The sequence below is a fragment of the Motacilla alba genome, chromosome 2 (genome assembly GCF_015832195.1).
Source record: "Motacilla alba alba isolate MOTALB_02 chromosome 2, Motacilla_alba_V1.0_pri, whole genome shotgun sequence".
In the NCBI taxonomy this organism is placed as follows: Eukaryota; Metazoa; Chordata; class Aves; order Passeriformes; family Motacillidae; genus Motacilla; species Motacilla alba.
Genome location: NC_052017.1, coordinates 61,087,215 through 61,112,622, shown reverse-complemented (window position 1 = coordinate 61,112,622; position 25,408 = coordinate 61,087,215). Strand labels below are relative to the sequence as shown.

At 36.7% G+C, this 25,408-nt stretch overlaps 1 protein-coding gene across 3 annotated transcripts in view; it reads left to right on the top strand.

Annotated features, from left to right (window-relative positions):
- Nucleotides 1–25,408, top strand: part of CDKAL1 (CDK5 regulatory subunit associated protein 1 like 1) — a 379,654-nt gene that overhangs the window by 161,111 nt on the left and 193,135 nt on the right. For all 3 annotated transcript variants that reach the window (XM_038130237.1, XM_038130238.1, XM_038130239.1), the window contains one exon: nt 10,899–11,002. In XM_038130237.1, coding sequence (XP_037986165.1) covers nt 10,899–11,002 — 104 coding nt within the window. The remainder of the gene's footprint in view (nt 1–10,898; nt 11,003–25,408) is intronic.

The following is a 25,408-nucleotide window of genomic DNA, read 5'->3' as shown; positions in this document are numbered from 1 at the left end:
ATTTTGTCTGTCCATTCCTTTTTATTGTTAAGTCTTGCTTTGGATGACTAGGGCTGCCTCTTGTGTATTTTCCAGCCTGTAATGTCTAGAAGGCTGTTTAGACCCTGAATCCCCAAGAGGTTCTGTGGCCTGTTTTTAATGCTCTGATTTATGCATTAAGTGCTTTAGTAATAGCCTTTCTGATTTTCTTTTAAATGACTGACCGTAACTATCTGAGTTGCAATGGAAGTGACAAGGCTAAAAAAAAAAAAAAAGTCATCTTAAGTCTAAAGCTCCTTGTCCATCTTAGTGCCTTACAAAAAAAAAAGAAAAAAAAAAGCTAGCGAATTATGGTTTCTGTCAGAGCTGGCAGCAATTGAACTGGAAAAGTTTCAGGCTCACCACAGACTTGAGTAGTTAAAGAGGAAATCAAAGCATACAAACACTAGCTTGGAAGAATGTCAGACCATTCCAGTCACTGGGACATGAGGACACTGCAGGAGAGTTACAAGCCTACAGGTCACCAAATGCAAGAGAAAATGAACAAGTTAAGAAAATGGCAGGGAAAAAACCACCTGAAAGTAGAATAAAAGATCTGAGAAATTATTAGAATGGGAGAATTCTAAAGAAGTAAAGCAGATGGAGAAGTTGGTGATCATTAGTAATGAAAAACTACAGTTTTCCTGTTTTTCTTCACTGTCACTAGTTTTAAATTGTGCAAAACATACGTAAATACATTCAAAGAATAGCATTACAAAATAATGAAAATAAAATAATTCATAACTGTTTAAGTAAGACAGTTATGTCCATGGTTTGACTGACTCAGCTCTGTAACTGTGCCGAAAGGGGATTAATTTGCTTCTGAAAATCCCTTTGGAGACTCTTAAAGGCAAACATAAGGGCCCTGGTTTAAATTTCTGTTTTTAAAAGACATCAGTCCATGCATCTTACAAGAAAATCTGTTCAAATCAGATTATTGAATTGCTTGGGAAATCTGTGATTTAGGATTGGGAAATTAGTATTGAAATGTGTGGACTTCTTTCATTTTACATTGACAAAGTAATGCATAGGGAGGGATATGTATTTGAAGCACGTATGTATCTGCTGCTGCACTGATGCTTTTATTTCCCGGCAAGAATAACAATTTTATTGCAAGACAGAAATTACATTTAGGAGCAACAGCATAGTATTAATTTTTTAGATCCTTGTCCACATTGGAGTTTCTAACAGTCCTACTGCTACCACAATCAGTAGAACATATTGGGACAGAAAGCTTTGTGTGCATGCAGTCATTGGGAAGGGGTTCTTTCTAGTGATGCCTGAAAGATTGGCTGGAAATAAATCCCTATAGAGCGATGTCTATAGAGCATTTGTTTACTGCAGCGCTGGTAGTGAAGGGGATATCTCCTCCTAACTCACCTGCCTTTGTCAAGTGCTCTGGTATATTTATACAGAAAGTATTGCTTAGTGTCATTATGTCACTACCACATCATTGTATACATGCCAGAACTAATTTACATAGTATCAGCTCATGGTTATCAGTTCTTCTGCACTGCACTTGCATCTCCCCAATTTGGGGGTTGTCAGGGGTCTCTGATGAAGGCTTCCAAAGTTTTCTTAGCATCTGAACTTTTCAACTTTGGAGCATGTGCAGTTACAGTGTTCCTTGGTCTGTCTGATCTTAACTGGTCTAGATTCTTAATTTTGTGTCTAATTGGCTTTGCACTTGCCAATTTTTCATTAGTACTATACTTACCTATATCTAAAGCTAGATATAGCTTTATAAAAAACCTGGTGAGGTTTTTTCTTTTTTTTTTTGTGCATTCAGCATTAAGCAACTATATACTAGCTAGTTAACTGTATACTAGCCCCTACATTTTATAAAAAGTTATTTATATCAGGTTATATAGGTATAAAAGGCTATGGTTCAGGTTATATTGATATCAGGTTATATAGATATATAAAAGAACATGATTTAGGTTATGTTGATATCTTATAACTCAAGCTATATAAGCACCTTTTAACTTTGACTTAAGTTATAATAGGTGAGTTTGTTTTTATTATGCAGTTATTTCCATTATTTTACCCAGACAATTCAGATCCAGTTTCCCACAGACATTTTTTAAATGCTTTTTTGGAAATTAGTCTGATGGCAGTCTCAGATAAAGTCTAAATTAAGCCTGGTAGTTTCAGTGCTGCTGAAATGTAACTTTTTTTTCCTCCCCAGGATGTTTTGACCAGCACAAAAACAATACCTTTTATCCCAAGAATCTGTGTGGTACCTGCTGTATGTTACAGAATTAACTGCAGCCTAATGTTTCCTGTGAGATTTCACCACTCTAAAAGGGTCTGTCCCAAAAGCCATTCAGGAAGTAAAAACAATAGCTCTTGTCACAGGCAGTGGTCTACTTTTCAACCATGTTTTCTGTGGGGTTGATTCAGAAGCTGCTAATGTTGTGAAGATGCATGGTAAATGAAGTGGATTGATTGTAGAGGGACACTTGACTCCCTTTAGCCTTCTTCCAGTCATAGAGATCTGTTGAAAAGCTTTATTCCTGAAATGGAACTTTAAATGTGCTCATTATACACACCCACACCCCTAAAATTCACAATTTTAATTTAAATAGTAGTATTTCATTAAAAACTTTGAAAGCTTGATTTTTAAAAGCTTTTATATTGTTCATTACTAATCTAATTATGTTTTGCAGCATTCTGTGTAAGTTTTGCTAAGTCATCTGTCCCCCAGTAGAGTATTTTAAATGCAATTATACTATTTGTTGCTTTAAATACTGAGGCAGTTGTCAAGTCACAGCCCTCTGCAATTTTATAAATTAAAGCAAGTCTCCAAGAATCCTGTTCTCAGAGGTCATTTTCCAGCCACTGCTGTTCATTAGGAGGGATCTGAGAGTAACAGTTCCTCCTATGTGGTGATAAAGTGATGTTGGGCTGTTCTGCCCCTGCGTCTCTGGGATTAGCTGTGAGCAGATTTCCAACAAAGTATCTTTTTTATCTGAGATTTTTCTGCCATAGCTCTTCATTTCTACCCCCTTCATTACTACTGTTTGACTGAGACCAGGAGTCATCATCTTCTAAATATTATTGCTGTTTATGAAGTGCTGAAAGAATTGATGACTTGTAGTTACAATGCCATGGCATTTTCTGCCCTGTGCAACCACAGAACCTCATTTATCTACCTGTGCTGTTTTAGCTGAGTTGCTTTTTTGATATTAATGCCTGTCTTGATCTGCCTCCAAAGCTGATTTCTACACAGCCATGCAGCTATTTGGAAATACTTCTAAAATAAGTTATGTCTCTGTGAATCATAGGGCTTTAGTTTGAATTGTATAGAAAAGAAAACATTGCAGTTACCAGTAAGCATCAAGCACTGCACTGTTTAGGTCAGGATGGGTAGCACAGATGTGTGCACCTTAGCAGTGGGGCATTTTAGCTTGTAATATCAATTTAGAATGCCTTAATACATTAATTCAGTTTTAAAACTGTGTGGTCAGAGTAACTAATCAAGAAGTTCATTAGACAAACACTGAAAAGTGCTATTGATGCACTTAATTTTAAATCATTGACCTTGAAGTGAGCAAGGTGAATGTAGATGATATAACTACACAGCTGTGACCTTTGAATCACCTGCACTTGACTGTAGGAATTCAGTTTCAGAAAATGCAAATATTTAAAGTATGAAATTGAATCATATTATGGCTTATCAAACCAATGGAGCTGCCTTCTCTCCAAATTCCTTTTGATTAGTAACTAGTGAGACATTACCAAATAAAACACTTGCTTCCAAGATCTTTAGAAGAACAAAATTTAATGCATTTCCTTGCCATTTTGCTGAGCATGGTATGAGGAGCAGAATTAAAAAACAGCATTTCATGGTGGCATCCTACTTTGAGAAAAATGTGTGTAGTCCCAAGTGTTGTATAGTATTGCTTGAAGGGTCATACTTCTTTCTGCTAAAACTCTTTTGAGAGGCTTTTCAGGCTGGCATTGCACTTTCAGAGAACTTTTATCACAGCATATCTCTAAAATACTTGGCTACAAAGATAAGTTTAGACAAGTCCTGGTCTTATCATATCGAAAATGTTGTAACCTCAAGTGTGTGTGTGTACCTGTGGCTGGTGTCCAAGCTCAGTCTGAACAAGCTGGGATACCAGAAACAGTATTTCTGTAATAATGTGGTTTGCTGCTCTAGACTAATTAGCCTTTATGAGAAATTGCTTGCCCCTGTTTCAAAAGTATTTTAAATCCTGAATACTTTTAAAGTGAAAACAAACTCCCATACCCCAAATACTTGTCAGGAAGTTATACTCCCTGTCATTGTGAGTTGAAAAGCTTTATTGTAAAATCTGCAAACTTCAAGCAGAAGAAGAGCTTCCTGAAAACAAGTCAGGCAGATTGGGCACGTCCTTTTTTTTTTTTTTAATTTTCCTGTGAATGACTTTTTTCCCCCGATCCATTACTGTTATGCTTGACGGAATTTAGATATTTTGGAAGTAAAAGTAGACTTAATAGAGATAGAATGTGAGGAAGTATTACTGGCATTTAATTCTACAAATATAGTATGATATTTACTATTAGTATAGTGTCAGTGTTGTTAGGTTTTCATAACTTGGTATTCTAAGCAGAAAAACATTTGTAGAATACTACTAGCATTTGATGAATAATTTGTGACTAGTCCATCTTTTCACCTGCTGGCCGTAGGTATTTTGTGTTTTTCTTTTGCTCAGTCAAGCCTGCAAATGGAGTTTTCTCTGTATTCACACAACAGAACATTTTTGTCAAAATTACATTTGATAGAAACTGTAAAAGTATCTTTTAAAAGCATAAATCTCTTCTCTAACCTGTATTTTGAAGCAAGCAAATGATGTTCTCCTTTCAGAAAAAACATAGTTTTAATACAAAATATTCTTGGCCTGGAGCTATTGAGACCACCTGAGGAAGTCTGGTGGTAGGTGTAGAGAAATGGTGTGGGAGGCAGTGATGAGCAATCTTTTCATGTTTGTACTGATGTCATGTGCCAGGGGTGTCAGTGGCACCGCAATACTAGCAGATTTTTTATTTTATTTATTTTTTTTTTAATAGGGCAAACTTCATAAAATTTTGAATATGTATAGTTAGTCAGATCTCGTAAGGACAAATATTAGTATTTAGTCTGAATTGTGATTAATGATTTTTTGCAAATTGCCAGTTTGGTAGACCACCTTGGGAGCAAGCAGTTTACCAGATTATTCCAGATATTGAGGGAACACTTCCCCAAGACTAACCACCTGCAGAGCAGAGATCTTCTATCATATAATATATATAATATATATGTATATATTATATATATATATATATATATGTAGTATCTATCTATGTATCATTGCAGCATTCAACTCTCCCATCTTGCTCACAGATGTGTGGTCTTGATCAGTCACATTAAATTTGAGTGACACATGCACTAATGGCTCATCACACACTGTAATTGAGCTGTTTTCTGATCCTTGAACGAAAGATATTTTATATTTTTCATATCTGAGGGTGGAATCTTGTCTTGACTAAACTTAGTGGCGTAAGTCCCATTAAGAGGAACCAGCATTTTTTTCCTTGTGTCTGCACTCTCATGCTTGTCTGCTGCTGAAATCCACTGACTGGTCCCACTGAGGGAAAGTCTTTATTTGTCTGCTGTGTCATAAACGTTATTACTTACAATTAGTTCCATCTGTAAGGGGGAGCCTTTCATGTTAAGTGTGTGTTTTATGGGGAATGTTACTGTTTTGAAAATGAAGAGTCGGGTTAGTATAATGCACAACATGAGCACATACTAGCCAAACATTGTAAAGACCACTGTTACCTATGTCTACAAGGAAATTTTAGGCACTTTACCAAAATGTTGATGATGCTCAGTTTGGTAACATGTTTGAAAAGTGTTTTAATTAGCCACATGGTGGTAATTTATCAGTGGATAATATTTTATCTTGCTGTGAATAGTTCTGTGTATTGGGCACATAGCTGATTAAAGGTTAATAATTCAAAGCAAAAGGTTAATAATTCAAAGTACCTTAATCAGTTTAGTATGTTGGAGAACCAGGACTCAGTGGTTTTTTTTTTCTGGAATCACTCTAAAATTTAGCCAAAACATATTGGCAATTACAAACACAATGAATGTTAATTAATGTTTTCTACAAATATCTGTGATTTCTTTGTGAAAAAAAAACAAAAACCAAAAAACTTTGACCTGCATCAATACAAACTAACATTTACAAACCAGCTATAAATGCTTCAAGAATGCTCCCAGTTTAACACAAAACAAATACTCTTTTGCAAGTACTGGCTTCTTGGCTGTTTCCTCCTATGTGCGTGAGCTACAGCTGAGACAAAGGCAATTTTTTAAGGAGATGTTGGTTTCAGGTGATCCACTTGGTGGTGGATGCCACTTAGTAAGAGGCAGTGCTCAGATTTCGTTATTCCCAAAAGCTTTTTTCCACTTGATTGTCTGTGGTCTGAGTGTGTGGCAGCATGGACATATGAGTAATTTGTTATGCTGGAAACTTGGAGAGGAGGCTGGCTTACTAGGGAAGAAACCACTACAGATCCTTGATTATACTTATGGTTTGGTTTAAATTTCTATTTTCAAGAATTGGTAATTCTTATATCTGTGAAAAGTTGTTAGTTCAGCATTTTTACAAGTAGTTTAAATCTGCATCCTTTTGTTGGTCGGGCTGTAGCCCAAAAGATTATTTCCTTTTCCAAGTTGTTATTAACAAATATAGTACAAACAGGATATAGAAGTTTTGTCTCCTTTAGTTTGCTTTCTAAAATTGATCCTTTTGTGTTGCAGCCTGAATAGCTGCTAGTAAAGTCCAAGGTAAAGAAGCAAAAAGGGCCTTTGCATGATATCCACAGATGTTTAATTCAGGTGAGATGTTCAGGTCCAAGGCACACGCACACACATTTAGGGTCCAGCTCTCTCCATCCAGGGCCCCTAGGGCTGATCCTGGTCTGGGGGCAGTACAAAGATAAGGGCTAGTCAGGGAATAGGGAGGGAGTGGCTCAGGAACATAGGAACAGATATAGGAACAGGGGAAAGAGCCAATGGGTAACTTAGGGGATGCCCCCCAGGGCCTCCACACTTTTGTATGTTACATCTAAGTCTGTCTCTTTTTGGTTTTGTTTAATCATCTCTTTAAGTACCAAAAAAATGAAAAACTGAATTATTTAGACATGTCCAATACTTATTTTTTTTATAGTAGGAGTAAGTTAATTACCACAGCAAAACTTGAAAAACGTCTACCTCCAAGTTCCAACTTTTAGCTCCTACTCCAAAATAAATCAACAAACCCTCTGAAGCTGTACTTAAAGACCACAGTAATAAATGTCTTGGAAGCACTACCACATACTACAGTGAATATTTTGAAAATATAATATTGTGAAAGTATTGGCAAATATCATAATGATACTGTGAATATTTGGAAAATATCTTCCTCTTTATTCGTGCTTCTTTCTCCACATTTCCCTGCTCTCTTTATGACAGAGTTTACTGAAGTACCATAGAAGAGCTGCTGTTACTGCATTTTTTCAAGTAATGCAGTCTTGTAGGACAAGAACATTGATTGAAAATGTAAGAATTATGCTCAAGGTTTGGAGAATAATAATTTTAGTATTTGGCACTGTTGCATAGTACTTAACACTCCTAGTGTTTACAGTTTTTGCTGTGAAGCTTTTCAAATACTGCTACCCAAATATAGACAAAAATACATAGTAAGGAATGTATATGATTTATGTATAAATTATAAGGAGAGGAGAGAAAGAGGTGACATGGTGTATTTTATAGATGCATGATATGTGATAAAGGAACAGAAAAATTCTATCTATATAGCATAAATTATCCTTTTACTGTACATCAACACCAGTTTAGATTTTAGATCTATTTAGATCTATTACACAGGAGTAAGTTTAGAAGCTCTTTAAAATAACCTACTAATATTACAGTTTTTAACAATCTTAGGATGAATTGACACACCTGCAGGTCTACAAAAAGCATTGTTTTCATTCAAGGTTACAGTTCAAGGCAACAAAAAATTTTTGATAAAGTTTTTGTTGGAACTCTTAAGGCAGAATTTGCAAATTTAAGGAAATTATAAAAGTTGTTGTTGCATTTTCTCATTTTTGTTTCTTTTTTTTTTTTTCCCCAAATCTGAGCTTAAATTTTGAGTCCAATAAATTTGCTTTATCCCAAGAGAAAAAATCTTGGTGCATCCCTTTGTTGTTGATGGCTGGCCAGAAGTCTCTTCTGTGTGTGAAAAAGCCAGTGTTAAAGTAATCTGCTGTTCAAGGGGCAGGATTGTTGTAGTAAAGTCTCTTCTTGACCTGAGAAGTTTGACAAAGTAGCTGGTAATTTTATTTTCTTGGAGAAAACAAAGGTTAGTATAGTACAAAGTTTAGTACATAATATCACACCTTTTGTGTTTTGGTTCCAAAAGGGCAGACATATTTGTTCTGAAACTGATTTTATGTTTCCTTGGCTAATCTGTCATGCTTTTTCTCCATGTAGCTGTGTGAAAAAAGGCTGGTTTAGCTGAATGAATGATGTGGAGGGAGAGGAGTGTGACAGTGGTATGTCAGGATGGGAGCATGCTCAGAAATGAAGTGTTGGGTTGAATGGAGAGTTGTGCTTTAAAAACAAACTAACTAAAAAGAAAATCAACAAAAGAAAAAAAGGAGGGAGACATGCTTTGCGTAACAGGAGCATGGAGAGGAAGTAGTGCCCACGGGCTTTGAGGGAAAGCCATTCATGGCAAAGTTTAGATGACAGTGGCTTAGAAGGAAAACACTTTCATTTGCTACATAGGTTACACAGACAAATTCTGCCCTTCCTGAACCCCTGCTTATGCAAATGAAGCAGAACTAACATGTGAGGGGAGTCTGTGTGAAGAAAAACCTTTGGAGTTTGCAAAGCACTGATCACCTAGTCATGGAGATGCCAGACATAATAGAAGACAACATATATCCAAGGATTAAACACAGTCTTGGAGCTGGTGACTTCATCAGAACCCACCCTGTGCTATCTTTGCCTTTTCAGTATTGTTTTGAAAGTTCTATGGTATTAGTTCCAACTCTACTGCAGTTGGAACATTTGCCTTTTCTGGTACCTAAATGTTTTCTGGTCCTGTTTTATATCTCTGTTGATGAGGGGATCAAGTGCATCCTCTGTAAGTCTGCAGATGACACTAAAGTTGGGCTGGGGTGTAGATCTGCTGGAGGGGAGGAAGGGTCTGCAGAGGGAGCTGAATAGGCTGGGTTGATGGGTCAAGGCCAACTATATGAATTTCAAAGGCCAAATGCTGGGCCCTGCTCTTGGGTTGCAACAACCCCTTGTAGTGCTACAAACTGGGAGAAGAATAGACAGAACACTGTCCTGTGGAAAAGCACCTGGGGATGCTGGTTCACAGTGGCTGAACACGAGCCAGCAGTGCCCAGGTGGCGAAGAAGGCCAGTGAACCCTGGCCTGTACCAGCAATAGCATGGCCAGCAGGACCAGGGCATGATTGTCCCACTGTACTCAGCACTGGTGAGGCCACACCTCAAATCCTGTGTCCAGTTGTGGGTCTCTCAGTGCAAGGAGGAGATTGAGGGGCTGGAGTGTCCAGAGAAGGGCAACAGAGATGGGGAAGGGTCAGGAGCACAAGTCTGATGAGGGAGCTGGGGGTGTTCAGCCTGGAGAAAAAGAAGCTCCGGGGAGACCTTATCACCCTCTAGAGATGCCTAAAAGGAGGGGGTAGCCAGCTGGGGTCTCCTGCCAGGCAGCTAGTGACAGGGCAAGAGGAAATGGCCTCAAGCTGTGCCAGGGGAGCTTGAAGATGGACATCAGAAAGAACATCTTCACAGACAGTGTGGCCAAGCATGGAAACGGGTTGCCCCTGGGAAGTGGTAGAGTCGCCATTCTTGGAAGTGTTCAAGAGATGAATGTAGCATTTAGTGCTGTGGTTTATTTGATGCAGTGGTGATTGGTCAAATGTTGGACTTCATAATCTTGGAGGTCTGTTCCAGCCTTAAAGATTGTATGATTTTATGAAACTGTGACCTTTTTGTTGTGAAAATGGACAGACTTTATGATTTTCTAGTAAGCATGAACAATGGAAATATTTAAAAAGAGTTTTTTGGGGTCTGTGAGGTTTTTAGGGCTTAGGTTTAAATGCTTTAACCTATAAAATCTAGAGCAATATCAGCTCTAAAAGGGGAGAAAGGAAAAAAAAGCACAACAGCTTACAATGAGAGGTAGTTTTTGTTTGTTTTGGTTTTCCCTCTTTGTACTCTGAATAAGTTTACCTTTAGTATATTGTCAGGTAAATCACATTATTTCTTTGTTTTCTTGTTGGAGTTTTCATTAGTTCTGCAGTCTTTTGTGCCAAGCTCTCTTTTCTAGTTGTTATCCTGTCTTCTTTGTGTTGTTTTTTTCTATTTATACAAGCCAAAGGAAAGTTAAAAAATGAATTGAAATGTCTTTTCAAGTATACACACTTTTAAAAATCTACTTTCTGCCTTTCACGACTTTTTTCATTTACTTTCTTCTTCAGCTTGGATTTTTTATGTAGTAGTGGGATTAGAAACCTGGAGATTGACCTTTAGTAATAAAAAAATATTAACCTGATTATACCTTTGTAAAAAATATTTAAATTCCCAATCTTAGTTTTGTTTGTGGTTCCACTGATTGTTTTTCAAGCTTTCATATAGATGTGAAAGATACTTTAAGAAGTTAGGACAGAAAACCAGTTTTCAAGCTAATTTGTTGATTTAAAAACAGAATACTACTATTTTCTGGTCATAGATATAAAACCTCATTTTTCCAGAGGTACTTAATAAATACAGCTGTGCCTATAAGGGCTTTCCTGGCTAGAAACTGAGTATGTTCATTTTCTGAACAGGTGTCTCAATGCATGTACCTACTGTAAAACTAAGCATGCCAGAGGAGATCTAGCAAGTTATCCTATTGAAGAACTGGTGGACAGAGCCAAGCAGTCTTTTCAAGGTAAGGAATTTTATCCCTACGATACAAGTCAGTCACTGAAGGGTGTCTGGGCATACCTTCACACACAATGATTGGGGTACAATATGACTCTGTTGTTATTAATAGTCATAGCTGTGTCTCGTGGTGTCTTTGTGGTAGAAAGCCATGCTTTTGTTATGGTGTACAGCAGTATTTGCAAAATGCAGTCTTTTAAGGAGTATTTTATATTCATTTTGTATTGTTTGTGTGAAGTTCTGTGCATGGATCTTTTGGAGGTGATGTGGAAATTGTAAAATTTGTTCATTTTACTTTAATTTCTTGAAGAAGGTGGTGGAAACCTTTTTTTTTCATTCAGCTATGAAAATGTAATGAGCCTCCCAAGGATTCTCAAATCCTATTCAGCGATACATTGCTTTTGCTGATAATTGATTTAGTGGAGACATTCTGGGGTGTTTCTGAGACCCATACAAAGCTTATCAGCTTTTAACTTCAGTAGGATGTTTGTAGTGTCATATGGATTCAAATCAAAAATAGGTTTTTCCTGCAGTACACTATCTGGGGCCAGTATCTGCCTAAAGCTCTTGTATGTATGTTAGTTATGATAGCTTTATTGTATCTTAGTATTTGTTCTTTATATCTAAATTTTACCTGTGTCGCAAAAATACAGATTTCCAAATTATGCCAGTATTCATTGTGAAGGCACAGGTGGTGTTTGTTCTCTTTGTGTGCCATTTTGAAGAACTGAAATGTACATTAAAAATACTCAGGTAATTCTGGTGTCGCAGCTCCTTCCGTGTTCGTATGGAATACTTTGAATCAAAAGGAGTAAATGCAACATTTGGCGTCACCCTCTGTGGATGCATAGACAGCACATCCCCTGGGCTTCACGTACAGCTCTGAGAGTTGCATATGTTCTAGTAAGAAGTCTCCAATGATTGAAAGTGTTTTTGAATCTATCCTTATTTAGGGATCCATAATGAACTTTACTTCAGCCAGTGATAAACTTTTGTCTATTCCTATCAGTAATATGCAAGGAAGACCCTTTTTCCTAATCCAAGCCTATTTTGACAAATTCTAAGTTCTACATTATGCACACAGAAGGTTCTTGCTTAAAGTTGAAAGTGCCCTTTCCTTTCACTTTTGTTAAAAGCTAAGTACCTCTATTTTCTTCTGTGAAGCTCATCTGTGATTTCCACTAATTTTTTCTTATTGCTCAGGTTTGTAGAATTATTGCTCTCTTGTTGTGAGTTGGATTGGCTGCTAGGATTGTCTGACAGGAATCTTGTCATGTCAGATTTCTCGGTTTAGTAGGATAAGTTTCTAAAACCTATACACATATTGTGAAGTAATCAATAACTGAAATAGAGGATACTTAAATACGCTTGTTATTTTGGTGGAGAAGCAGCTTAGGGAACATTTTTTAGAAAGCTTGGAGTTTTCAGTAATATAAGGCAGATGATTTTGAAATTGGCAAGTAGTTACTGAGCAGGAGAGAAGCTGCCATTTATAAGTAGCATAAGAAGTGTTACTCATCACTGTATAGCTGTTCTAAAGAAACTTTGGACTATTCTTCAAGGAAGTATGACAAAGATAAGATGGGTAATAAGTCAGGATTATGACCTTGTTTAAGTTAACAATCTAAATTTTATTTAGATTTATGGCATGTGTGGAAAGAAAAAAACCCCAGACTTTCCTGTCCTGTTATAACTGTACTTATATACCATAAATTCCACATTGTATTAGCATAAAGATGTATTTACTTGGCGTAACAAGAAAGGAAACTCAAGTTTTGTTTGTCTTTGCAGACAATGAATGTGAAATTTTGGAAAGTATTTTGAACTTAAGTATTGTACATTTGGATTGAAAAATGAGTAATTCAATTCATGTGTTGTACTGTGGCCTTTATTATAAATATTGACTCTTTCAAAATAATTTGACTTCTAATGGAAAAAGTTGCCCTTAAGCTATTGTTTTGAAATTTCTTGAAGAAATGCTGTGACGTTCCTCACAGCAGGCATCTCCAGGGAGTTCTATTCTTGTTTGGCCTTACACTACTACCTCTGTTAGAGGCCATAAGGAAAGAAGCAAGTATTTATTCAGTTGTAAAATGGCTTTGCCTCCAGCTTTCACATACTTAGAAATGGATTAAATAGTCAGATCCTTAGTTTGCCGTGCATGGAGAATTTATTACTGCCAGCTTGCTGCAGCTGTGGGCTGCAGAATCTTCATCAATCCAGTGAAAGATTTTAGCAATTCAAAGCCATTATTCAATTTTTTGCTGAGTTATTGAGCCACAATCTCTTCAACAATCACTTCTGTTTTCACAGAAGATGTATTGCTGAAGCTCTAGTTAAAAACAGAGAGGTACAGATGTGCCATGAAAAGTTTTTCCACTTTGAAAACTGGTTAAAAAGAGATGGCTGAAATCACCATGATTGAACAAATATTAGCCTATTTCTTGTACTTTTTCAACCTCTGAAATAAGCTGTTTTTCTTTTTGTGTATTATTTTAATATTTTGAATTCAATGCAATGTGCATAAAAACTGTTGTAGATTTCTAGAACATGCTGCATACTTTCATAATGCCTTGAACAAATGTTCAGGTACTAAGGTGTACTGAAATTGAGGGGGTTTTGCATACTTTTGCATGGTTTATGTTTCCTCTCTGACCTCCACAACAGTTTTGAAGTTACAAGTCACATGAACTTGAATATTTCACAAAATTTCATTAAGAAAAGAATCTATCTCAAGTTAAAAGTAGTTTGTTGAGTTTTTGCATTTTTTCATGTTTTTTTCTGTGAACTTGCTGGCAACTGTTAGTATGTAGTAGTTTAAGTTTTTTACATGAGCTGCCATTTCAAATCAGAATATATAGCAGAGTTCTGTAAGAAAACTAGTAAAAGAAAAAGTATTGTGAAATACAGTAAAGTGGTCTTTGAGTGGAGAACAAATGTCTACTGTTAGGTTGTTTATGCAGAGTTTTTCTACAGCTGATTGTACAGCACTTTCTTTGTGTCATCAATTTATTAGTAAGTTTTTTTCAAAATGTGCTGTGTCATGTTCAGTGCTGTATTTTAGGGGATTGCATTTACAGTTATGAGAGGGCTCTTTCTTTCCTGGGCAAAGCAACTTTATGTGTAACAACGTGGTTTTGCTTAGTATGTAAAGTGGAAGGCTGGGGGAGCTGCCACTGGTGAACAGTATTCAGAGGAGACGCAAAAGTTAAACAAGCCTGAACTTTGAATATTGTGTAGAGTGGTGTCCTGGGATGGCTTTGGCTAAATTGCAGGACTCAAAATTGATTCTTTTCCTTAAGTGGGGCTTTCATTATTATAAAACCCCTATATATTGTGAGAGGTTTTCTGGGCAAAGACAGTACTTTATATTGCAAGCAATTTTGGCTCATTCAGCAAACGAAGTTAAAAATATAATTTTTTTAAAAATGGAATTAGCTGTTATTCATTCTAGTTTAGAATGAAAATCTTTTGCATGTACCACTACAAAACTATACTTCTTAAACATTGTGTGTCTGTTGCAGATGGCAGGGAATATACTGCTGTTAATTATACACTGTATAATTAACTACTACATGAGCTTACTTTATGGTAGCAGTCAAGGTGCTCAGATGAAAGTCAGGGTGCTCAGATGAAAGTCAGTCTTGTCAGGAAACACTGTTCTTCAAACTATGTGGAACAATTGCTTCTGGATGGATAATTGTATTGGCAAAATATCACTTATTTTTATTCCATTATTAGCATGATGGTTCACTGGCATGAGTGGTGTTGAGTTCTGAATAGCACTTCTGTTAGGAAATCTTGGACAACGTGTAGCATTACAAAGCAGGGAGTACCAAAACCAAGATTCTGAGTCTTGAGTTTCATTAATTGTCTTTAGCAATTATCCCTAATCTGGTAGACCTTGGAGTGTTGAGAGTTTAAATGAGATCAGTGTTAAATATTTTTTTCTCTACAAGTTTGCCATAAGCAGGTGTTTATGGGTGATGATAAGTATTGATTTTATACAATGTGATTGGTTTCCAGAGCTTTTCAGATGACTGTGAGCTTTGCTGAGGATCTTGGGTTTTAGCAGTTCTGATGAGGTCCTGTCAAGACATTCTGCTTTATTTATTCCTAGTAGCTGTTTTGCCCTTGCACAACTACCAGTAAATTCTTGGTATGATTTCAGGGCAGCTGACGGTCATGAAAGGACAAATATGAAGTATTGGCAATGTTTTAGTTTCCCATTGGTTAGCAGAAGCAGTACCAAACCAGGATGCTTGGGCTACGCTCTTGGTAGTGGGTTTTGTCTCTGAACACAGAGAATGGCTGTCCAGTTATCCAGATGGAACCTGGGCTGTGCACTCAGGGTGTTTTCAGAGCAGAAACTAACACAGTAGACAGAGCACTTGTGTCTCCACAAGTCTGACCTAGAGAGAGAGACTGACCTAGAGAGAGAGAGAGGAAGGAGGAGAATGGTGACTGTTTATCTACAGCAAATCTTTTCTTTCAGCCTTTTTACTGACTTCCAGGGAATGTAGACTTTACTCTAACATTGCTCCTGAAGTGTAATTTGAAATTGTGTTCCAAGGAGCTTGGGCAGCTGTATTTAAGACACTTTGATAAAAAAACCTGTCTTTGTTTTGCTGTGCTTTTTGGGTATGGCTATAGTGCTAGGGGTTTTTTCATTGTTGTTTCAAGGTTTAATAAAGTTCTTTCTGTATCATTTTTTGTGTCTTATGAATGTTTCAAGTTTTTTTACTGCTGACTTTGCTAATGCACCGAATACTTAGGCCAAGATAAATATTTTTGTACCAGCCTGTCATTTCATAGTTAGATGGGATAGTGTAATTAATTAGTTTTTGTTGTCCACATGTATTTTTTTATTTTTATTTTTTTTATCAGCGAGTAGAAGCAGTGTCTCCAAGTATGTGAGAACTACTGTGTAACATATATAAACACATATAACCAATGTCATGTAGGAAAGAGATATTTTACGAGATAAAAATATCTCTTCAGTAGTAAATTGCAATATTGGAGATATTTTCCAGCTTCTTTTGAGTGAGCACATTCGTTTGAATGAACGAATTGAACTTTCTTCTTGGCTCTGAAGGAAGTTCCCTATTGTCTTCCTGGTACATTTTTTTACACAGTCATGTTGACCACTATGTCACTGTTATTTCTCTTGTCTTCTGCATGTCCTGTTGCATAAAAGATTCCTTTGCATTATTTTAAATTTTACTTCAGAAATATAGTGGCAATTACATTAAATTATTGGTGTCTAGGTTTTTTCCTCATTGCTGTCTCTAGCTTTTTGAGAAGGAAAGGGAGAGAGAACAGTGCTGATCCCTTTTCTATGGCATCCAGTGTCAGGACACATGGGAATGGCTCAAAGCTGCATCCCTCAGGGGAGGTTTGGACTTCACATGAGGAAATATTTCTTTACTGAAAGGGCGCTCAAAGCCTGGAACAGGGTTCCTGCAGTGGTGGTCAGTGCCCCGAGCTGGTCAGTGTTGAAGATGCATTTGAACAACACCCTTATTAACATGATTGAAATAAATTCCTCCATTCATTTTATTATGACAATTAAATACTGTGAAAATTTTTCTGTGTGGATTTTATGCTAATCTTTTATTTTATTTAAAGTTGTTGAATTTAAAAATATAATTTTTTTCTGCATGTTTTTCCTTTGTTTTGCATGTTTTTACTTGGCCTTTTGCAGTTAGCATTAGAACCTCCTTCTGAGATGGCCAGATGTGAGCTGACTTTGAGCCAAAAGCCATGTAGCCATTCTTGTGCATTTGTAGTGTGTTGTGTGTGCAGTGAGTCCACTGCTGTCAGAATGCTTCAAACCTATTGCCCATGCTGGGTGATAGACTCATGCAGAATAAATTTGGTGTTTTCAAGATCTGTTGCCAAAGGCTGATCACTCTGCAGTGCACTTGCAGTATGTTTGATGTTGTCATCAAAATATTAAACATGCTGATTATCTCTGTGCCCTCTGGCCACAAAGGATTCTGGGATTCACAACATGCCACTGTTTTTCACAGAAACACTAAGAATCAGCAGAAGGCTCAGGTTTACTTTAATATGTTGTTAATATTTTCATTAGGGGTGTAGAACATGGCATCTTCTAATTTCATGGTTGCCAAGTTCTTTCAGTAATATAATCTTGCTTCCATTTCCTTATAACTCTGTCAAACTTTAATTGATACTTCTAGTTAAGATCATCAAATTATTTGCAAGGATTACATTTGGGAAAACATGTTATTCCTGACAAGTTTAGAAACTAGAAAAACTTACCAAAAAGTTATGGAGTCCTTCGTGCCTTAGTGTGGCAGATCAGATACTTTGCCCCAGGTCACATTTTTTTTTAACTAAATTTTTTTCTTAATTCAAATGGGTTTTGTGGACACTCACTTGATTTTGCTTGTTAGATTTTGTAGGCATGCTCCATACCTCAGTTTGGTTTTATGCATTATGTTTTTTTCCATTGCTGCCAAGTCTACTGTGATATTAGGCATCAGCAATGAGGGAGGGAAACCTCTTTCTCTTTTGCTTCATGTGTCAATGCCTTCTTCCACACTTCATATAGGATTTAGTCCTGTCAAACAGCCTTGTAGAGCAATCACGCCATAAGAGTTAATTTGCCAAAAAATCATGCCCATGCCTCAATTAAGACACAAAAATTAATCACAATAGCTTTTGCAAGTGTGCAGCATAACATGCAGAGCTGTAATTGCACTGTTCACTTTAGGAAAGTGAACGCTTTGTCTCTCATTGCTATTTGTATAATTGGGATTTTATTGTGTAAGTATTGTGTACCTGATTAAAAAAAAAAAAGTGACCCCAAAGAGCTTGTAATGTAGCAGTGTAAACAACTGAAGTAGAGTAACACATGACTGCATTCAGGATAACAAGTGGTTGGTCATTGTATTTGCTACCATGGCTTTGTCTCAGGTCTTGTATGGGATGACAGAGGAAAGTTTGTGGTTTAGTGAAGACTGGAATGAAGACAGTAACAAAGAGTGGTCATTCATTTAATGAGGAGCTATCACCCTAGAATTTGTAAAAAATCATGTTTTCATAAAGATTTTTATCAGGAGTCAAAGTCTCCATGTGCTGCCTTGTGTTTCTGAAAGTAATATTTTCTCCTCTGTGGGGAATATTATAAGCTTGAATAGCTTTAAATAGATTCTTTGGATGCCTTGAAATGTTTATCGTATCATGGTTATTTGTTCCAAAACATAAAGCATATTAATGCTGTAACATGAAATAAAAGGCATATTTTTTGAAAATCTGGACAGCTGCTACTTTAGGATGCTATTCTCTCTCTAAGTGTTGCCAGAGGTACATATGTATTGTCCAGAAGCTAACTTGCCAGATAAATTGAAACTGTTGCCAAAATGTCTGATAGCATGACCAGATAACCTTTTTGTCTCTATCAAACCTATTCTACTAATGCTCCTTTTTTATAAGGTCTTTTGAGTGTACATGGGTTGTTGTAGCTTACAGTGTGGGAAATAAGGATTATAAATTGAATACAGGAATGCTTACTTTGCATGCCTGACTAAGAATCCTGGAGACAATTAGACTCCTCTAATCTTTTAGCTTTGTCAGTTTCAAGAACCAGAAAAGTCTGTCTTACAAAGGTTGTATTTTTGTCTTCAGCAGAAAGAAAACCCCAATTTTTGGTCACATTTGCTCTATGTAATTCAGTCTTCTCATTCCTTTTTATTTTCCTACTCAAATATTTGCATTTGTGCTGTTAAAATCCTTGAATGACAGCCAGCCTGTTTAATTTTGTATTGGTATGAAAAAGGTGCATTTTATTTTTGTGTGAAATAGAAGTGTAGTAGAAAAGAGCCAAAGAAAGCAGAGATGTATACAATTCAAATTACTACTTGATCTTCAGCCTTAGGTTATAGTTTCAGCTGTACTTTCAGCAACCACTGCAAGTAGAAGGAGCATTTCTTGGCCATCTCTTCCCCTGCCTTTCCTCCTCCATCCATCCTCCCCGTTGCTCCCCCCATTTTTTTTTTCATCCTTTCCTCAGGCCACCTGCTTTTTGGCTGGGAGGGTGTTACTTGTGTGAATCAGGCTGGGGGACTGACCTGGGGTAAAACTGAATGTGTTTTTAGAAACCTCACAGGGTGACATGAGTAACTGATACAAGTGGAATCTTCCCAGATGCTGACATTGTGGAAGTACCACAATTCTGCAGTGTCCTAATGGAACTATCCTTTGAAGCAAAGGAATGGAGGGATGTCTGGGAAACTAGATGTGGTAATCTGCCCAAGCTTCTCTCTCTTATCACAGAGGTGCTCTTTCCTAGGCCAGTTTAGCTGGCTTTTGGGGTGAGAAATGGTCCTGCAAAACTTCATGTAATATTGGACACACTGGGGTGTCTTCTCTCATCTTCCAAGGACAGGAGATACCTGTTCCAGCTTAACTGGGGAAGGGGAAAAGAGAGGGTTGAAACACACTCTAGTCTTCATCCTTTTTAACAGAATGTTTGGCTCATTTATGGCTTCTTCAGAAGAGCTCGTCAATCTGATATTTCCTTGAAATTTTTTTTCTCTTTTTTTTTGAAAATTTGTTTATATTATGCAAGAGTAGTGTATGTTATATTCTTTCCATGCTTATTTAATGGAACAGCAGCAGAAAAAAAGCTGTTACTTTAGCATTACTTGCTTGTTAATTTTATTTATAAATTTATTTTTGCTAGGTTTGCATTATTTGAAATGGAGTGTAAACCACAGGATTCAGAAATTCGAAGCCAGTAGGTAACTCTTTACCAGGCAGATTAAGTTGGTTTTGTGTGTATTTAGTCTTGAATTTAAAAAGAGTTGGAATTAAAGCGTGAAGAATCTTTTAAATAAATTTGATTTTCAGAGGGGAAAGGTTTTTATCTTTATATTTGTTTGAAATTGGAAGTTTGGTTTTATGTGGCTTCTTAACCACAGAGGTACTGGAATTTTTTCACTCCTTGTAAATATTTTTTCAGCTATAGGAACTTGTATTTCTTTGATAATACATATTTTACTCATGTATTTACTGCTAGTTTTGTTAAACCTGGGTTAGAAATACTTCCAAAACATTATAAGAGTATTTTCAGGGTCAGCTTTGCATGTTATGCTGCAATCAGCTGCCTGAAGTTTTTTTTTTATAGCTCCTGTGAAAATATCATGAGCAATTTCTGCTGTCGAACCGATTTGGTAACTAGAAGCCAAATCATTAATTTAACAAATCTGATGCACTGTGTTGCACCATGCACCTACCAAGCTGAGGTCATCATTAATGTCACGTATCCAAGGGTAATTTATCAGAATGCAACAATGATTCCTTTTATCATCTGGTAAGTAGACTGCTGCTGGATAGCTTGGCCTTGTGTAGGAGCAAGCCTTAGCTGTTCTGTCCCACTGAAACCTGCTGCTCACAAGATTACTCAAGATCTTCTGCTAACTTCTTTTTCTTTGCTATGGGGATGTGAAGGAGAGATTTTTTTTGAGGAGTTGGAGTTGTGGCAGAACCAGGATCTCTCAGCATAAATTTTGCCTGCCTCCTTTCTGTGTTTTTGTTCATGGGCTAAATGAGTCATGTATGCCCCACTACCCCTTCTACTGCAAGGTGACTGATGTGCCAACTGCTTCTTAAAATGATCAGCAATGCTGGATATCTCAACCCATACCAGGTTCCAAGGCATTAGGTGAAGCTAGCAAACCTGGCAAAGGCCAGGTTCAGAACAAATTGTAGTGGGGTTCTTAGTCTCATAGTGTGGTTAAAGCTGAGAAACCCCCTAGCATGGGACATAGTGGAAATTTGAGCATTTGGAAGAAATAGGACAGAGGCATGGAAGAAGAATCCATTTTTTTAAACAATAACAAATCTTATGTCAAGTGTTGGAATTTTCTGAGTATTCAGCAAGTCATTTATGCATTTATACTCTCCACTAAGCATCCTGTGGGAGAAGTTTCTAGGCTAAACTGTCTAATGGTTTACTTGTGTCTATTCTTAAGCTGTATTTCAACAAGCCACTCATTTCCTCCAGTGTACTTCACATAAAGTGTGCCTTATGTTTTTAGTATTGCTCTCAATCACGTTTTGTAATGAGGTGGAGGTTGGGTTTTGTGGTGATCCTCTTGAAATGTTGTGCAATACCACTGTGACTCAAGGCCATGCCATCTCTCTATCTAGTATTAATATAAGATTGTAACTTTTGAGATTAATTTAATAGGAAGTTAAGAGCTATTTTGATCTGAGATAACTTTCTTTCAAAGACCTTTGAAAGTGTTATGTGATTAAATGATAAAGGTGCAGTTTACAGAAGCAAGAGACTGCAACATCAAGCAACTCAACTCACAGCATATCTCTAGTGTAAAGTGTAAGTTATAAAAATAAATCGTCTAATCTTTCATGCTGTTGTCAGTGAAGTCATAGTGAGAGTAAAACTCTGGGTGGTGATGAGCCCAGATGTGACAGGGAAAGAATGTTGAGAAATTACTAAATGTAATTTATAAAAAATAAATTTGTAGGCTTGGTCCCAGAGATTAGATGGATCTCTCTCTGGTTAACTGTTGTCCTTTCTTTTTTTTAACCTTCCCTTGAGTACCTCCTGCTATGTTAAGGCAAAAGTCAATATGTGCTGCAATATTTTGATGCCGGCTTTAGACATAATGCTACAGTGATTGTGATTGTTCATGAAATAACAGGACAGGACTAAGCAGAAGAAAATATTACTTGCATGCTGCCCTGTCATCATTCATACCTTGTAATAAAAAGACCAGTTTAGCAACACTTCTTTTAAACAAAATGTATTCTGCAACTTTAGCAGCCTTCTGAAGGAGGGCAGTTATATTGTATTGGATGCATTAGGGGCTTTTTTCATCAGACAAGACATGGCTGCAGTTTTTCGTGTCTTAAAACCCTCTCACATGTGCAGCGTTCAAAAATTTGATGTTCTTATTACATGCTATAGAAGTGACAATTTAGGTGTGTTTTGTACTGGTACATTTTAGGGAGCTCTTTGGCCTCTCTAGTCTATATCCAAAGAAAATAGACCTTAAAATGCACTTAAGACGCACTTTGTACAATTTGGTAAGCTCAGATATTAGGGAGATGGCTTTTATGCACAGTTTGGTTGTGTGTGGAAATAGATTAGGAGCAATCATGATGAATGACACAATTTTTTTCTTTTTTTGCAATATCACTCCATGAAAATAAAAGCTATGATTTGTATAGATATATGGGACTCCTGATGTGCACACCAGGATGTCTTGATGGCTTTAATACATGCCTTTTTAATGCTGTGTACGTTGTGCAAAAGTACTGAAATCTGAAATTCAAATATTGCACGTAAACTAGGTGTAAGAGCTGTCAGTGAAAATACGTGAGAACCTCTAGGAAGGCACCTGTGAGAACTAGTTGTTTCTGGACAAGTTCTGCTTTAATTTAGGATAACTGCTTTTGTGATCTGTTCATGGTTTGTTTTCGTATATGGGCACATGCCCTAAAGAAAAAAATAAGGAAAAAATAACACTCTTGTTCCTAGTTTATTTGTAAACCAGGTCAGATACCCTTGATTAGCTCTCAGCTGGAGCATAATTTAAATCCTGACAGATTGAACCTAAACAGCAGGCTTTTCTCAGATCAGCCAGAAGATGGGGGGGAGAAAAAGAAAAGCTATTTTCAGTTCACAAGCAGTACAACAGTGCTGAATAAATCTGCAACTGTTAATGAATAGCTATTTCAAATATTTACAAGAGGCTAAAGAAAAGAAGATTGGCATCCAAGGCAGCTGTGCCCAGGGAGAGCTATTAAAAATAAACATGATAAATGATGTTCAAGTGCTTGTAGAGCTGTCAAATATCAGAGGTACTCAAAGTGGAAAGTGTTTATGGCCATGCTGCTAGGCATTCTGGACAGGGATATTTTTTCCAAAATTTTTTGCAAAATTGACTTAGCAGATCAAAAGGGGAGAGAGGATCTAATGCAAAACTTTCTCGAACCTATCACTTTTTGCTACATTAAAATACACAAGTGCTTATTTGATGTGTAGGTGAGAAATGAAATTCTTTTATACATTTAATTATTTCCACAAGAACCATTTCTTAAGTCTTGATTTGTAATAAAAATTGCTATGAGAGATTATGCTTGTAACAAAATCCATTACTTATTTTTATGGCTCTTTCAGTCTTCTGTTTTAGTGTATGATAATGATGAGGGTCTGTGAGTGTTGTACTGATTTTGAGCACAACTTGAAAAATTGTATATACATAGTAAACTATGAACTTCATGTGCTTTTGTACACAGAGACTTATTCTCAGGTAGTCTAGAAGGTATTTTTATATCAATCTTTAGTTCTGAGTTTAATGTATGTCAGTTGACTGGAAACTTTTTAGCAGAGACATTTTATTTTTTTACTTCGATTTGACAATAATTTATCAGAAGCTTTCAGGCTGGTGACAAAAACTTGATGCCATATATTCTGGAGGTATACCAAGTGCAAAGGACATGGAAAGCATGTCATTACTTACAGGATGCTCTAGTACAAATCATGTTTTTTGTGTATGGATATTGCTTTCTTTCCTCTTGTAATTTATTTTTCCCTTTTCAAAAGTGAATTAGAAAAAGTGATGGTAAAATTCGAATCCAGCTTGTCTTAGAAGTAAGTTCTTGTCCTGTGTTTTAGCAGTAAGCAAACATGGAGTACATGTAACTCATGTATTTGTAGTGGAACACTGCAGCAGGCCCATGTGTTACAGTGATATGGATTGCTGACTTGCATGTGCATAAACGCCTGTCCTTTAGAGCTGAAATTCCCTGTGGAGTGAATATTGGCTCACCTGTCTGAACCCATTGTGGAGAACAGGCGAAATGGTGTCAGTTTTATATTTGGTGTCTTGAGCTTTGGAAGCGTTTCTTAGATTGTCTGCGGTTGTCACAATGAAGAGGAAGAAGACATTTGAAAGTATCTCATTCCTTAATCTGAAGACATCTTCATTGTTATGAAAATGGCTTCACAGTTTCCTCAGAAAGTAAGTTTTAGCAAAATCTGCCAGATCTACTTCTTATCAAATTGTGGGAAGCAACACAGTGATGGTGAAAAAAACGGGCCCTACCTAAGCTTGAAAGTTTTTCTCTTTTTTCAGGTTTTATCTTTCCATGCAATAGCAGATGTAATATACCACTTTAATGTACTGCTGCATAACAGCAGAGTTTCCTAAAATGATCAAAGGAGACAGCAAACTCTGGATTCGTTTCCTTCTTACAGAGGCGTTGTAGGTCACTGGGCATTGATTTGAAAGTTAACACAGTGTTAGATATTGAAATGATTGTGGCTGTCATAGCCCAGCTTCCGTTCAGTCACCTGTAGTCACCTGCATGCCTGATTGCCTGATCTCCTAAATGGATCTCCTGCTAGTTCAACTACTTTTGTTGTTTCAAGGCTATAATGCTGTGCTGTGTGGGGCGCAACCCCTGAGTCACTTTAGGACGCTAATGTGTAAATATCTCAAGTGAAATTTTGTGGCTGTACCATGGAAACCAAACCATATATATCTGTGAAACATTTTTTGTAAATTTTAAAGGAGAGATCTCTGTTGTCTTCGTCACCTTTGAAAAGTCTGTGTGGTTTGAGTAAGCAGTTCTCATCTACCTAAATAATACTGCCCTGCTAGGAGCAAGAAGAAGCATTTCAGAGTAGAACAAGGTGTTCTCCCTTAACTGGATTTTTTTGTAGGTTTGCTTTGCAGTTAGCTCATCAGAATCTAGACTTTAACCTTCTGTATGTAGTAAAACCTCAAAAGATTCCAAATTAATTAGGAGAAGGAATAGATAATGGTTAAGGAAATTAAGCTGTTTGAAGGCTTTGATAGCCATGTATATCAGAATAAAAATTGTTGTATGTAGATGAAACATATATGATTTTTCATCTGTATGAATACTCTGCAGGAGAGGAAAAACCAGTTTATCCAGCTGCCTTTGTTTTTTTCCCCAATTCCTTTTTGGCTGTGCTGTAGGAATCCTACTCATTACAGAGTAGGCCTTTTCATTGCCTTTGGATAAACAGTAAGCTGACATGCTTTTCGAACAAGAGTTGAACATTAGTAGTAGCACTTTAAAAAAAAATTAATTTTTAACCGGCAGAGTATTACTGAAAGAAAGTGACAAATACTCATAGCAGTCATTTAACAGAGGTCTATCTTATGCAAGTAGTATGTAATACTCTTCAAATAGTAAAGCTTACCTTTATGTATTTAAACTAAAAGTTGTGTGGGCTGCATTATTGATACAAGCTAATGTTTTATTAGTATGTGATTCTCCTTCAGCTGTGCTCAGTATTGTTATTTAAACACAGGTGACATGAACAGAATTTTGTTAGAACACATTTTATCATAGCAAAGCTTAATAAATAGAGCTTCTAATTGGA